Source organism: Oncorhynchus mykiss, chromosome 15, assembly GCF_013265735.2.
Source record: "Oncorhynchus mykiss isolate Arlee chromosome 15, USDA_OmykA_1.1, whole genome shotgun sequence".
Lineage (NCBI taxonomy): Eukaryota > Metazoa > Chordata > Actinopteri > Salmoniformes > Salmonidae > Oncorhynchus > Oncorhynchus mykiss.
The window spans coordinates 12,561,533-12,576,370 of NC_048579.1; the positions used below are offsets into that span (position 1 = coordinate 12,561,533).

At 44.2% G+C, this 14,838-nt stretch overlaps 1 protein-coding gene across 6 annotated transcripts in view; it reads left to right on the top strand.

Annotated features, from left to right (window-relative positions):
- The first annotated feature begins 598 nt into the window (after positions 1 to 598).
- LOC110489591 (RAB11-binding protein RELCH homolog) overlaps positions 599 to 14,838 on the top strand; it is a 77,426-nt gene continuing 63,186 nt past the window's right edge. For 3 of the 6 annotated variants that reach the window (XM_036943713.1, XM_036943715.1, XM_036943717.1), the window contains exon 1: positions 600 to 1,237. In XM_036943713.1, coding sequence (XP_036799608.1) covers positions 781 to 1,237 — 457 coding nt within the window. In that variant the 5' untranslated portion in view covers positions 600 to 780. Of the gene's footprint in view, positions 1,238 to 14,838 lie in introns of all 6 variants that reach the window. The other 3 variants (XM_036943714.1, XM_036943716.1, XR_005036042.1) reach the window with 2 other exon arrangements.

Below are 14,838 nucleotides of genomic sequence, written 5' to 3' on the forward strand. Positions count from 1 at the left end.
TATAACATTTTTTACATGCATTTTTCAGTTTTTTGTTGATATTCTGTCTCTCACTGTTCAAATAAACCTACCATTAAAATTCTAGACTGATCATTTCTTTGTCAGTGGGCAAACATACAAAATCAGCAGGGGATCAAATACTTTTTTCCCTCACTGTATTGGCACAATTTACTTGCTGGAGATGACACCAGCACCAGTGCCAATATATCCTCCAAACACCAGCTTCTCTGACATTATCACTTAAATAGAGAACATAGAACAGATCTACACCCTCTTAGACTTACTTTCAATGAGAATGACTGATCGATAACTCAAATTCCTATGTGAATTTGATCGGGTCACCCAAAAAGTGACATATTGCAGCTTTAAATTATTAGGGGAGGGTTTAGCCGGGGTATACCATCAATATAAAATAAGAATTTGTTCTCAACTGACTTGCCAAGTTAAATAAAGGTTAAATAAAATGTTTTCATAATGAGGGTTCAATGCAAGTATAACGAGGTGTTCCTGCAGACGCAGAAATGACCACATGCAGGAACGCCCCGAATTGCCGCCCACCCTTCTCGTAGTTTCTTCCTAACCTCTCCCGTATCCAATCTAATCCCACTATTCAATGGCAGAGGCGGGCGCTGGAATGACATTCAACCAAACCCTTCCCTGCATTCAACCCCTTTCAGCTGATCGGGGAAAGACGGGCAGATAGCTTAAAATTGGACCCCTCTTCCTGGACGGATGGCTTTCTAGCTAGCTAGAAACAGGTTAAATCTTCATATTAGAAAAATGGCGGCGGATAGCGTCAACCCGTTTAATCTGAGCGATTCTGAAGATGAGGCAGAGCAGAGAGCAGAGGACGGGGTTGATGCCGAAAGGAGCCTTAGCGATGGAGCGCCAGGGCTCCCGTCCAACAACCCCTTCTCCCCGCAGGCGGACGCCGAGCCCCCGGCCCTTCTGCTGTCCAGCACCCGGACCAGCCCAAGTGTGGAAGGCATCTCGGTAGCAGCCGCAGCAATGCCAAGCGGCTTGGCAGAGACTCGGGTATCTGTAGATGTGATTGCTGCTCAACTAATACGGGATCAATACATCCTCACCGCTCTTGAATTTCATACCGAATTGTTGGAGTCAGGGAGGGAGCTTCCCCGGTTGCGGGACTATTTCTCCAACCCGGGCAATTTCGAGAGGCAAAGCGGCACTCCACCAGCTTGTAAAGACCAAGGACTGGGGCCAGGTGGACCGCTAAGTAAGTAAATAGCTATTTGCTCATGTATAACCTAAATTAATTATAATTTAGATGGCTTTATGTGCTAGCTAGTTAGCAGACAGCCTGTTATTCAATGGGGAAACAATGTTGGCACTGTGCTTGTCAGCCAACATTGCTCTGGCTATGTAGAATAAACGAAATTCGATACGACACCTGTTTTTCTCTCTCGTTAGCTAACTGGATTAGACAATAGCAGTGGAAACAACGGATAATTTACTAACCATACAGAGTTATCTCACCTACCCGTGTTAGCCTGTGAGAAGAGTTTCTCCCCTAGGTGCCAGCTGGCTTGGAACAGATGGAACCAAATCAAATAAAACATGCTTCGTAGACAACAGGTGAAAGCTAACAGTGGAATACTTACTTCTGGGTCCTTTTCCAACAATGCAGAGTTAAAGATAATACAAAACATTTTAATTAAGAATAGAAATAGTGACACGGTGAATAACGAGTAAAAATAACATGGCTGTAAATAGGGAGTAGAAGACAAATAAATACATCGATGTGCAGGGGAGCAAGGCAACTGAGGTAGTTATGTACTGTACATATAGGTAGGGCTAAAGGGACTAGCAGCAGTGTGTGTGAACGTGTGTGTGGCTTCAGTATGCATGTGTGTGCATGTTGTGTGTGTGTTGGGGTGTCCAGTGTGTGGGTAGAGTCCAGTGTGTGCATAGTCAATGCAAGAGAGTTTGTGCTTAAAAAGGTACATGCAGGCTGTCCAGGTAGCCATTTGATTTGCTAACTAGCAGTCTTGTTTAGAATACTTATGGCGTGGGGGTAGAAGCTGTTCAGGTTCCTGTTGGTTCCACTTGCCCTGCGGTAGCAAAGAGAACAGTCTGTGGCTGGAGTCTTTGACAGTTTTTTTTGGTCCTTCATCTGACACCGCCTGGTATAGAGGTCCTGGATGGTAGGGAGCTTGGCTCCAGTGAGGTATGGGTCTGTACCCACTACCCTGTAGCGCCAAGCAGTTGCCATACCAAGCGGTGATGCAGCCAGTCAGCATGTTCTTGATTGTGCAGCTGTTGAACTCTTTGAGGATCTGAGGGCTCATGCAAAATAATTTCAGCCTCCTGAGGGGGTAGAGGCGTTGTCGTGCCCTCTTCACTACTGTGTTGGTGTGTTTGGACCATGATAAATCCTTAGTGACGTAGACACAGAGGACCATGAAGCCTGTGACCCGTTCCTCTACAGCCTGTCGATGTGAATGGAGACGTGCTTGGCACTCCATTTCCTGGAGTTCACGAACCAGAATAGTAGTGACTATGAACAGCTAGCTGGCGACCTGAAAAGGCCTATCAGACAACCTTCTTTATACCAGTCTAGTAATTGAGATATTTGCATCTTGGCGTCATGTAGGCTGCTGCTGAAGATGGCTATACAGGCTACTCAAACACTAACTAGGCCTATCTTTCTTCTGTCTATCTCTAACTGCCTGTAGCTGTCATTATCTGCCTATACAGTGCCTTCAGAAACTATTCATACCCCTTGATTCATTCCACATTTTATTTGTTTTATAGACTAAATTCAAAATAAATAAATAAAACACATTTTCACCCATCACTCAATACCACATAATGGCAAAGTAAAAACATGTTTTTAGACATTTTTGCATATTTAGTGAAAAATTAAATACAGAAATATCAAATTTACATACAGTACCAGTCAAAGGTTTGGACACACCTACTAATTCAAGAGGTTTAATTTATTTTTGCTATTTTCTACATTGTAGAATATTAGTGAAGACATCAAAACTGTGAAATAACACATGGAATCATGTAGTAACCAAAAAATGGTTAAATAAATATTTTATATTTGTGATTCTTGATGACAGCTTTGCACACTCTTGGCATTCTCTCAACCAGCTTCATGAGGTAGTCACATGGATTGCATTTCAATTAACAGGTGTGCCTTGTTAAAAGTTAATTTGTGGAATTTCTTTCCTTAATGCGTTTGAGCCAATCAGTTGTGTTGTGACAAGGTAAGGAGGGTATACAGAAAATACATTAGCCCTATTTGGTAAAAAACCAAGTCCATATTATGACAAAAACAGCTCAAATAAGCAAAGAGAAACAACAGTCCGTCATTACTTTAAGACATGAAGGTCAGTCAAAACGGAACATTTCAAGAACTTTGAAAGTTTCAAGCGCAGTCGAGCTCTGATGAAACTGGCTCTCATGAGGACCACCACAGGAAAGGAAGACCCAGAGTTACCTCTGCTGCAGAGGATAAGTTCATTAGTTACCAGCCTCAGAAATTGCAGCCCAAATAAATGATTCAGAGTTCAAGTAACAGACACATCTCAACATCAACTGTTCAGAGGAGATTGCGTGAATCAGGCCTTCATGGTCGAATTGCTGCAAAGAAACCACTACTAAAGGACACCAATAATAAAAAGAGACTTGCTTGATCTACGAAACACGAGCAATGGACATTAGACCGGTTGAAATCTGTCTTTTAGTCTGATGAGTCCAAATTTGAGATTTTTGGTTTGAACCCCACCGTGAAGCATGGAGGAGGAGGAGGTGTGATGGTGTGGGGCTGCGTTGCTGGTGACACTGTCAGTGATGGATTATTTAGAATTCAAGGCACACTTAACCAGCATGGCTGCTACAGCATTCTGCAGCGAGAACGACCATCCTATCTGGTTTGTACTTAGTGGGACTATCATTTGTTTTTCAACAGGACAATGACCCAACGCACCTCCATGATGTGTAAGGGCTATTTGACCAAGATGGTGAGTAATGGAGTACTGCATCAGATGACCTGGCCTCCACAATCACCTGACCTCAACCCAATTGAGATGGTTTTGGATGAGTTGGACCGCACAGTGATGGAAAAGCAGCCAACAAGTGCTCAGCATATGTGGGAACTCCTTAAAGACTGTTGGAAAAGTTTTCCAGATGAAGCTGGTTGAAAGAATGCCAAGTGTGCAAAGCTGTCAAAGGCAAAGGGTGTCTATTTTGTAGAATCTAAAATATATTTTGACTTGAACACTTTTTTTTCTTCTTTTTTTGGTTACTACATGGTTCCATATGTGTTATTTCATAGTGTTGATGTCTTCACTATTATTCTACTGTGTAGAAAATAGTCCAAATAAAGAAAAACCCTTGAGTGAGTAGGTGTGTCAAACTTTTGACTGGTACTGTAAGTATTCACACCCCTGAGTCAATACTTTGTAGAAGCACCTTCGGTAGCAATTACAGCATTCAGTTTTTCTGTGTAAGTCTCTGAGTTTTCCACACCTGGATTGTGCAACATTTGCCCATTTTTTAAATTTGTTTCAAAATGTTCAAGCTCTGTCTAATTGGTTTTTGATCATTGCTAGACAGGTCGTGCCATAGATTTTCAAGCAGATTTAAGTCCACACTGTAACTTGGCCACCCAGCAACATTCACTGTCTTCTTGTAAGCAACTTCTTTGTCGATTTGGCCTTGTGTTTTAGGTTATTCACCTGCTGAAAAGTCATTTAATTTCCCAGTGTCTGGTGATAAGCAGACTGAAATTGCCTGTGCTTAGCTCCATTACATGTATTTTTTTATCCTGAAAACTTCTCCAGTCCTGAATGATTACAAGCATACCCATAACATGATGCAGCCACCACTATTCTTGAAAATATGGAGAGTGGTACTCTAATGTGTTATGTTTGGGGCAAATCCAATACAACACTTTGTTTTCAGGACAAATAGTTTTTTTGCAGTATTACTTTAATACCTTGTTGCAAACAGGATGCACACTTCCTTATTTACACTCGGTCAATTAGGTTAGTATTGTGGAGTAACTACAATGTTGTTGATCCATCCTCTGTTTTCTCATATCACAGCCATTAAACTCTGCAACTGTTTTATAGTCATCATTGGCCTCATTGTGAAATACCTGAGTGGTTTCCTTTTTCTCCAGCAACTGTGTTAGGAAGGATGCCTGTATCTTTATAGTCAAGTGTAATTAATAACTTTACCATGCTCAAAGGGATATTCAATGCTTCCTTTGGGGCATTGGAAAAGATCCTTAGTCTTTGTGGTTAAGTCTGTGTTTGAAATGCACTGCTCAACTGAGTGACCTTCCAGATAATTGTATGCATGGGGTACAGAGATGAGGCAGTCATTCATAAATCATGTTAAACACCATTATTGCACACAATCCATGCATCTTATTATGTGACTTCTTAAGTACATATTTACTCCTTAACTTATTTAGGTTTGCCATAACAAAGGGGTTGAATACTTATTGACTCAAGACATTTCAGCTTTTCATGAACTAATTTGTAATAATTTCAAACAAAATTCCCTCTCTTTCTAAAATTATCTGCCGCCATTGTTGCAACCCCTATTACCAGTCTGTTCAACCTCTCTTTCGTATCGTCCGAGATCCCTAAAGATTGGAAAGCTGCCGTGGTCATCCCCCTCTTCAAAGGGGGATTACACTCTAGACCCAAACTGTTATAGACCCACATCTATCCTGCCCTGCCTTTCTAAAGTCTTCGAAAGCCAAGTTAATAAACAGATTACTGACCATTTCGAATCCCACCGTACCTTCTCCGCTGTGCAATCCAAGCTGGTCACGGGCCACGCTCAAGGTACTAAACAATATCATAACTGCCATTGATAAAAGACCGTACTGTGCAGCCGTCTTCATCAACCTGGCCAAGGCTTTCGACTTTGTAAATCACAGTATTCTTATCGGCATACTCAACAGCCTTGGTTTCTCATATGACTGCCTCGCCTGGTTCACCAACTACTTCTCAGACAGAGTTCAGTGTGTCAAATCGGAGGGCCTGTTGTCCGGACCTCTGGCAGTCTCTATGGGGTACCACAGGGTTCAATTCTCGAGCCGACTCTTTTCTCTGTATATATCAATGATGTTGCTCTCGCTGCAGGTGATTCTCTGATCCACCTCTACGTAGACGACACCATTCTGTATACATTTGCCCCTTTAGACACTGTGTTAACAAACCTCCAAACGAGCTTCAATGCCATACAACACTCCTTCCGGTGCCTCCAACTGCTCTTAAATGCTTTTAAAACTAAATGCATGCTTTTCAACCTTTTCACTGCCAGACTAGCATCAATACACTGGATGGCTCTGACTTAGAATATGAGGACAACAACAAATACCTAGGTGTCTGACTAGACTGTAAACTCTCCTTCCAGACTCATATTAAACATCTCCAATCCAAAATTACATCTAGAATCTGCTTCCTATTTTGCAACAAAGCCTCCTTCACTTACGCCGCCAAACATACCCTCGTAAAACTGACTATCCTACCGATCCTAGACTTCGGCGATGTCATTTACAAAATAGCCTCAAACTCTACTCAGCAAACTGAATGCAGTCTATCACAGTGCCATCCGTTTTGCCACCAAAGCCCCATATACCACCCACCACTGCGACCTGTATGCTCTCATTGGCTGGCCCTTGCTACATATCCGTTGCCAGACCCACTGGCTCCAGGTCATCTTTGCTAGGTAAAGCTCTGCCTTTTCTCAGCTCACTGGTCACCATAACAACACCCACCCGTAGCACTCACTCCAGCAGGTATATCTCACTGGTCATCCCCAAAGCCAACACCTCCTTTTGTCTGCCTTTCCTTCCAGTTCTCTGCTGCCAGTGACTGGAACAAATTGCAAGATTTGCTGAAGTTGGAGACTTATATTTCTCTCACTAACTTTAAACATCAGCTATCTGAGCAGCTTACCAATCGCTGCAGCTGTACATAGTCCATCTGTGAATAGCCCATCCAATCTACCTACCTCATCCCCATATTGCTTTTTATTTACTTTTCTGCTCTTTTGCACAACAGTATTTCTACTTGCACATCATCTGCACATCTATCACTCCAGTGTTAATTTGCTAAATTGTAATTACTTCGCTACTATGGCCTATTTATTGCCTTACCACCTCACGCCATTTGCACACACTGTATATAGACTTATTTAAATATATATATTGTGTTATTGACTGTACGTTTGTTTATGTGTAACTCTGTGTTGTTGTTTGTGTTGCACTGTTTTGCTTTATCTTGGCCAGGTTGCAGTTGTAAATGAGAACTTGTTCTCCACTAGCCGACCTGGTTAAATAAAGGTGGGGGAAAATAAAACATTAAAAAAAATCCACTTTGAAATTATGGGCTCTTGTATGTAGGCCAGTGACAACTACATTTAATCCATTTTAAATTCAGGCTGTAACAGCACAAAATGTGGAAAAAGTCAAGGGGTGTGAATAATTTCTGAAGTCATTGTAGCTGTCTGTGTAGCTGTCTGTGTAGCAGTCTATAGCTGTCTGTGTAGCAGTCTAGCTGTCTCTTACTGCCTTCAACTCTCTCAAGCTGTCTCTTACTGCCTTCAACTGTCTCAAGCTGTCTGTAGCTGTCTCTTACTGCCTTCAACTGTCTCAAGCTGTCTGTAGCTGTCTCTTACTGCCTTCAACTGTCTCAAGCTGTCTGTAGCTGTCTCTTACTGCCTTCAACTCTCTCAAGCTGTCTCTTACTGCCTTCAACTGTCTCAAGCTGTCTGGCTGTCTCTAGCTGTCGCGGTCTCTTGCTGTCTGTAGCTGTCTCTTACTGCCTTCAACTCTCTCAAGCTGTCTGTAGCTGTCTCTTACTGCCTTCAACTGTCTCAAGCTGTCTGTAGCTGTCTCTTACTGCCTTCAACTCTCTCAAGCTGTCTGTAGCTGTAGCGGTGTCTTGCTGCCTGTAGCGGTTTCTTGCTGTTTCTGACTGTCTCTATCGCTCTATTATAACTCCTCTCTGTGTCCCCTCGGCATGACAACGATAGAAGAGAAATACATAGTGTATGGGACCAGGATAATTCACATGGCCTACATGCCTAAAAGCTGAAGAGGAAAGTGGAGTAGATGGGTAGGAAGATGGTTGTCTCCTTCTGTGGTATTAGTCCCCTTCCCCCATTTTCTAGAATAGATTTGACACACACACACACACACACACACACACACACACACACACACACACACACACACACACAACACAATGGTATGCTGACACAAATGGACTGCTTCTACATCAGCAAACCAAACATTCAACTGCCCCAAATCTTAGGGGCATGGGTTCTTCGACATGTTGCACCAATGAACACAGGAATGCATTCCTAGTTCTGATCTGTATTCTGTGTCGTACTGTTTTAGCAACAATCAAGGCTGGTGACCTTATTTCCATCCCTTTCTACTGATAAGAGCTACGATAAGAATAGAAGCCTGAGCTGTGTAAACTGCATTTCCATGATTGTGTTATGTGCCTCCCACTCGCCGTACTTAGTCCTTCCCGATCTAACACAACTGGATAGGTGAAAGCAGGGGTTCCACTATACAGCTTGCACCTGTACAGCCATGTGAAATCAGTGCTTATTAGGCTGTCTTGGGAGGGAGGACGTAAGGATGCTTGTCATGATAGCCTACTAGCCTCTATGTATAGCAGACATTGTTCAGCTCATGGCTAAGCCTAATGGCCTCTGTCTGTGGCGCCTCGCTGGTTGCCGTGGAGCTGGAGGACTGAGGTATCCCAGGGGGCATTGCTTGTGTTGTTATTATTTTATTTTTTCTCTCTCCATTGTTGAGAAGGGCCTGTAAGTTATTATTCACTGTTTAGTCTGTTTACAAAGCATGTGACAAATACAATTTGATTGGATTTTTAAAAATTTGATCTCTAAGGATGGGTGAGGGCTTGGATGAAGTTGCTCTGAGACACTGATCTATGGTCAGCTTAGCATTTCACCCCACAGTGTTATGGTTAGGAACAGGATGCTGAGAGGAACTCCACCTGTCCTCTATTGTGTTTACTTCACTGATAAACAGGAGGCGAGAGAAGACCGAGAGGGGGACAGCTTGAGGGTCTGCCCCTAGGGTCAACGGGGCCTACACCCAGCCCAGGGGAGGGTTTCCCTTGCCGCCTCTGCTCACTCTTTCCAGGTTTCAAGCAGGCTGAACAACTAGAATGAGAGAGGAGTTTTAGGGCCCATAAAAATCTAGAAATGGTTGTATTATGTTCTAACGTTGTGCATTAGCTGCTCCATTGGTGGCACATCATGTAGACCTAACAGAGGTGTCCTGCACCACGTGGAAAACCATGTAGGAAACGGTCAGAGTAAAGAAACCGTCTCATAGGCTAGGCATCAAAAGGGTCACTTGTTGCTGTTAACACTATGATCTGGCTAGCTCTCGGTCACCACCACCCTGCTAATTTAACAGACTTAGCAGCTAGCATGGTGCTCTGTTCACTTGCTGCAGCAGGCCACTGCACAACTCAACACCATAGCCCACTGAGCTGAAGCCTAAACATTTAGGCCTAATTCCAGGAGTTAATACAAGTTCTCAGGTTAGGCTGCTCATTGAGCTGGATGAGCCCCTCCACCCATTTGCACAATGTTCCTCTTGCCCACTCTCCCTCTCTACCCAGCTCATTGTTTTCTCCTCAGTGGCTAGCTGATTAGCATCTCGCTACAATCTGCTTGCTCAACGCCCAGTTCAATCAGAGACTAAGCTGTTAGCATTAGCGCTCTGTTTTAGCTAGCCATTCTGTTCGTTGAAAAGACTTAGCCAAGGCCTAGCCTACTACCCTGCTTTCTTGGGCGCTAGGAACACGCAGTCAAGCACACACTTGCTCACTCAGAGCAAGAATAACACACACACACTTAATAGGTTAGAAGAAATAACACACATAAACATGCACACAGTAAGAAAAAAGCACACACAGACACAGATTTGCTGCAGGGCTGGGAGAGGCTGATTTAATCACACTGTGGGACATTTGGGTCTGCTCCACCTGTTTCAGTTCTGTGTGTGTGCATCTCAGTCAATAGGCCTGCACTGTCTGTACTTGATAATTCAGCTATCATGCTGTAGAATAGATCTATCATAATATTGACTCTGATTTACTGTCAGTAGGACTGGCACAATTATTGTATAATTATGTAACCGACAATTACGGACAATAATCGTGAACTGATTGTAATAACTGTCTTAAAACATACATTTTCAGAGGAAGGAGGGATTCAACTTAATATTCAAGTAGATAAAGTTTAACCAAAGCAGTTTTAAGTTTGACATGAATTGGGCAGAGTTGGTAATCATATTAGGAGCAGATGGGCACGGTTGGGAGGAGAACCTTCATTTCCAACAGTTCCCGGCAGACAGAACCATTAGTTTTGGAGCTGGGCATCACCAGAGCTGTGTTGTATTCATTAGGTGTTTCGTAGCGACTTTTCTAAGATGCATTACAAGCTCAAAACATATATTTTTTTTAAATTAAAATGACAATTTATGACAATAACCGTGGCTATTTGCAGGACAATTAATTAATACCCCAAATTCCCTAATCGTCACCCTAATGCCCTACCTGTCAGTCAAATCAAAACCAATTTTATTTGTCTCATGTGTCGTTTACAACAGGTGTAGAACTTACTGTGAAATGTTTACTTCCAAGCCCTTAACCAACAATGCAGTTCAAGAAATAGAGTTAATGAAATATTTACTAAATAAAGTCAAATAAAAAATAATAATAATCAAAAAAGTAACATAAAAGTACATAACAACGAGGCGACATACAGGGGGCACCAAGTCCATGTACATAACAACGAGGCGACATACAGGTGGCACCGGTACCAAGTCCATGTACATAACAACGAGGCGACATACAGGGGGCACCAAGTCCATGTACATAACAACGAGGCTACATACAGGGGGCACCGGTACCAAGTCCATGTACATAACAACGAGGCGACATACAGGGGGCACCAAGTCCATGTACATAACAACGAGGCGACATACAGGGGGCACCAAGTCCATGTACATAACAACGAGGCGACATACAGGTGGCACCAAGTCCATGTACATAACAACGAGGCGACATACAGGGGGCACCAAGTCCATGTACATAACAACGAGGCGACATACAGGGGGCACCGGTACCAAGTCCATGTACATAACAACGAGGCGACATACAGGGGGCACCGGTACCAAGTCCATGTACATAACAATAACGTATTACTACATACAGGGGGCACCGGTACCAAGTCCATGTACATAACAATAACGTATTACTACATACAGGGGGCACCGGTACCAAGTCCATGTGCATAACAATAACGTATTACTACATACAGGGGGCACCGGTACCAAGTCCATGTACATAACAATAATGTATTACTACATACAGGGGGCACCGGTACCAAGTCCATGTGCATAACGATAACGTATTACTACATACAGGGGGCACCGGTACCAAGTCCATGTACATAACAACGAGGCGACATACAGGGGGCACCGGTACCAAGTCCATGTACATGACGAGGCGACATACAGGGGGCACCGGTACCAAGTCCATGTGCATAAAGATAACGTATTACTACATACAGGGGGCACCGGTACCAAGTCCATGTACATAACAACGAGGCGACATACAGGGGGCACCGGTACCAAGTCCATGTACATAACAATAATGTATTACTACATACAGGGGGCACCGGTACCAAGTCCATGTACATAACAACGAGGCGACATACAGGGGGCACCGGTACCAAGTCCATGTACATAACAACGAGGCGACATACAGGGGGCACCGGTACCAAGTCCATGTACATGACGAGGCGACATACAGGGGGCACCGGTACCAAGTCCATGTGCATAACGATAACGTATTACTACATACAGGGGGCACCGGTACCAAGTCCATGTGCATAACGATAACGTATTACTACATACAGGGGGCACCGGTACCAAGTCCATGTATATAACGAGGCTACATACAGGGGGCACCAAGTCCATGTACATAACAACGAGGCGACATACAGGGGGCACCAAGTCCATGTACATAACGAGGCGACATACAGGGGGCACCGGTACCAAGTCCATGTACATAACGATAACGTATTACTACATACAGGGGGCACCGGTACCAAGTCCATGTACATAACAATAACGTATTACTACATACAGGGGGCACCGGTACCAAGTCCATGTGCATAACAATAACGAGGCGACATACAGGGGGCACCGGTACCAAGTCCATGTACATAACAATAACGTATTACGACATACAGGGGGCACCGGTACCAAGTCCATGTACATAACAATAACGAGGCGACATACAGGGGGCACCGGTACCATGTGCATGTACATAACAATCACGAGGCTACATACAGGGGGCACCGGTACCAAGTCCATGTACATAACAATAACGAGGCTACATACAGGGGGCACCGGTACCAAGTCCATGTGCAGGGATACAGGTGAGTCCAGGTCATTTGTAAAGTGACTATGCATAGATGATAAACAACAAATTGTTTTTACACTTCTGCTAAGGGACGGTGGGGGTCAATATGGGTGACCATTTGATTAATTGTTCAGCAGTCTTATGGCTTGGGGGTAGAAGCTGTTAAGGAGCCTTTTGGTCCTAGACTTGGCGCTCTGGTACCGCTTCCCATGCGGTAGCAGAGAGAACAGTTTATGACTGGAGTCTTTGACAATTTGTAGGTCCTTCCTCTGACACTGCCTGGTACAGAATTTCTGGATGTCAGGAGACTTGGCCCCAGTGATGTACTGGGCCCTACGCACTACCCTCTGTAGTGCCTTACGGTCAGATGCCGGGCAGTTGCCTTACCAGGCAGTGATGCAACCAGTCAGGATGCTCACGAGGGTACAGCTGTAGAACTTTTTGAGGATCTGGGGACCCATGCCAAATCTTTTCAGTCTCCTGAGGAGGGAAAGGTGTTGTCCTGCCCTCTTCACAGCTGTCTTGGTGTGTTTGGACCATGATAGTTTGTTGGTGATGTGGACACCAAGGAACTTAACTCTCAACCTGCTCCACTTCAGTCCCGTCGATGTTAATGAGGGCCTATCCAGCCCTCTTTTTTCTGTAGTCCACAATCATCTCCTTTGTCTTTCTCACATTGAGGGAGAGGTTGTTGTCTTGGCACCACACTGCCAGGTCTCTGACCTCCCAATAGGCTGTCTCATCGTTGTCGGTAATCAGGCCTACCACTGTTGTGTCATCAGCAAACTTAATGATGGTGTTGGAGTTGTGCTTGGCCACGCAGTTGTGGGTGAACAGGGAGTACAGGAGGGGCATGCACCCCTGAGGAGCCCCAGTGTTGAGGATCAGCGTGGCAGATATGTTGCTGCCTTACCTTACCACCTGGGTGCGGCCTGTCAGGAAGTCCAGGATCCAGTTGCAGAGGGAGGTGTTTAGGCTCAGGGTCCTTAGCTTAGTGATAAGCTTTGTGGGCACAATGGTGTTGAACGCTGAGCTGTAGTCACTGAACAGCATTCTCACATAGGTGTTCCTTTTGTCCAGGTGGGAAAGGGCAGTGTGGAGTGCAATAGAGATTGCATCATCTGTGGATCTGTTTGGGCGGTATGCAGATTTGAGTGGGTCCACGGTTTCCGGCATGATGGTGTTGATGTGAGCCTTTCAAAGCACTTCATGGCTATCCGACGCGAGTGCTACAGAACTTTCAGATCACTATGGTGATCTGTTTGAGTCTGTAATACCAACATGTTTCAATCAGGGAGAGGTTGAAAATGTCAGTGAAGACACTAGCCAGTTGGTCCGGTCATGCTTGCAGTACACGTCCTGGTAATCCGCCTGGCCCCGCGGCTTTGTGAATGTTGACCTGTTTTTAAAGGTTTTGCTCACATCCGCTACGGAGAGCGTGATCACACAGTTGTCTGGAACAGCTGGTGCTCTCATGCGTGCTTCAGTGTTTCTTAGCTCGAAGTGAGCATAAAAGGCATTTAGCTCGTCTGGTAGGCTCGTGTCACTGGGAAGCTTGTGGCTGTGCTTCCCTTTAGTCAATAATATTTTTCAAGCCTTGCCACATCCGACGAGCGTCACAGCCAGTATGGTACGATTCCATCTTTGTCCTGTATTGGTGCTTTTCCTGTTTGATGGATCGTCTGAGAGCATAGCAGTAGTTCTTATAAGTCTCCCGCTCCTTTAAGGCGGCAGCTCTATTTAGTTAAGATTTTTATTTAACCTTTATTTAACTAGTCAGTTAAGAACACATTCTTATTTACAATGATGACCTACCAAAAGGCAAAAGGCCTCCTGCAGGATTAATAATAAATAAACAAAAAATATAGGACAAATCACAACCAGAGACAACACTACATAACGAGAGACCTAAGGCGATAACACAGCATGGCAGCAACACATGACAACAACATGGCAGCAACACATGACAACAACATGGTAGCAACACATGACAACAACATGGTAGCAACACTTGACAACAACATGGCAGCAGCACATGACAACATGGCAGCAGCACATGACAACAACATGGCAGCAGCACAAAAGTGTACAAACATTGTTGGGCATAGAAAACAGCACAAAGGGCAAGAAGGTAGAGACAACAATACATTACGCAAAGCAGCCACAACTGTCAGTAAGAGTGTCCCTGATAAGGTCTTTGAATGAAGAGATTGAGATAAAACTGTCCAGTTTGAGTGTTTGTTGCAGCTCGTTCCAGTCGCTAGCTGCATGGATGTGTGTGCTTTGGGGATCTTTAACAGAATGTGACTGGGTGTTTGGTATGTGGAGGATGAGGGCTGCAGTAGATATCTCAGATAGGGGG